The following is a 1,034-nucleotide window of genomic DNA, read 5'->3' as shown; positions in this document are numbered from 1 at the left end:
CTCCCGGCCCGCCAGCGCAAGCGCGGCAGCCGCGGCACGCCGCGGTGCCTCCTTCAGCCACAGCCTGGGCCGGCGCTTCGCGCGGGTGACCGGCCGGACGCCCGGCAGCCCCCTCGACGGCCTCACTCCGGGCACAAGGGCCGATAGAGGCCTACAAAACCACCCTTTTCCCCTTTCCTCCCGCCTGCGGCGGTCGGTTTTTTTCTCCTTTCCCGCCGCCAGGCGTAATTAATTAGCCTCTAGAGCTCTGAGAGTTCGCGGCGATAGTTGCGAGCATGGACCTCTTCGGCGGCGCGAAGAAGAAGCGCCGGCGCGGCGGCGCGCGCGACGTCGGCGGTGGGTCGGCGGCGGCGGCGGGCGGCGCTTCGGCGGCGGGCGGCGGCTGCGGCGGCGGCGCCGTCGACTTCGCGGACCTGGGCCTGGCGCCCTGGGTCGTGGCGTCCTGCGGAGCCCTGGGCATGGCGGTGCCGTCGGCGATCCAGCGCGGCGCGATCCCCGCGACGCTCCGCGGCGACCACGTGCTCGGCGTCGCGGAGACGGGCAGCGGGAAGACGGCCGCGTTCGCGCTCCCGATCCTCGACGCGCTCTTCCGCGACCCCTTCGGCGTCTTCGCGCTGTGCGTCGCGCCGTCGCGCGAGCTCGCCGCGCAGCTCGCGGACCAGTTCGCCGTCTTCGGCGCGCGGCAGCGCGTCCGCGTCGCCTGCGTCACGGGCGGCGTCGACGGCGTCGCGCAGGGCCTCGAGCTCGCGAGCGGCCGGCCGCACGTCGTCGTCGGCACGCCCGGCCGCCTCGCGGAGGTCTGCGAGCGGTGCGAGGTCGCGGCGACGCTGCGCTGCGCGGCGTTCCTCGTGCTCGACGAGGCGGACCGGCTCCTGTCGCCGTCGCTCGGCCCGGACGTCGGCCGCGTCGACGCTGCGGTCCGCGGCGCCGCGCGGCGGCCGGGCGCGCGGCGCGACCTGCTCTACAGCGCGACGCGGTCCGAGGCGCTCGACGCGCGCGCGGCGGCGCTGGGGGCGACGGTCGTCGACCGCGGG

At 77.0% G+C, this 1,034-nt stretch overlaps 1 protein-coding gene across 1 annotated transcript; it reads left to right on the top strand.

Annotated features, from left to right (window-relative positions):
- Positions 1–401: 401 nt before the first annotated feature.
- Positions 402–908, top strand: AURANDRAFT_18038 (hypothetical protein; the record flags this gene model as incomplete). Its single annotated transcript, XM_009044825.1, has 1 exon — positions 402–908. A coding segment is annotated over one exon (507 nt), but the record flags the coding sequence as incomplete, so codon positions are not given.
- Between the last annotated feature and the right edge of the window lie 126 nt (positions 909–1,034).

The sequence above is a fragment of the Aureococcus anophagefferens genome (assembly GCF_000186865.1).
Source record: "Aureococcus anophagefferens unplaced genomic scaffold AURANscaffold_874, whole genome shotgun sequence".
Lineage (NCBI taxonomy): Eukaryota > Pelagophyceae > Pelagomonadales > Pelagomonadaceae > Aureococcus > Aureococcus anophagefferens.
This window is presented reverse-complemented; position numbering and strand designations above follow the sequence as displayed.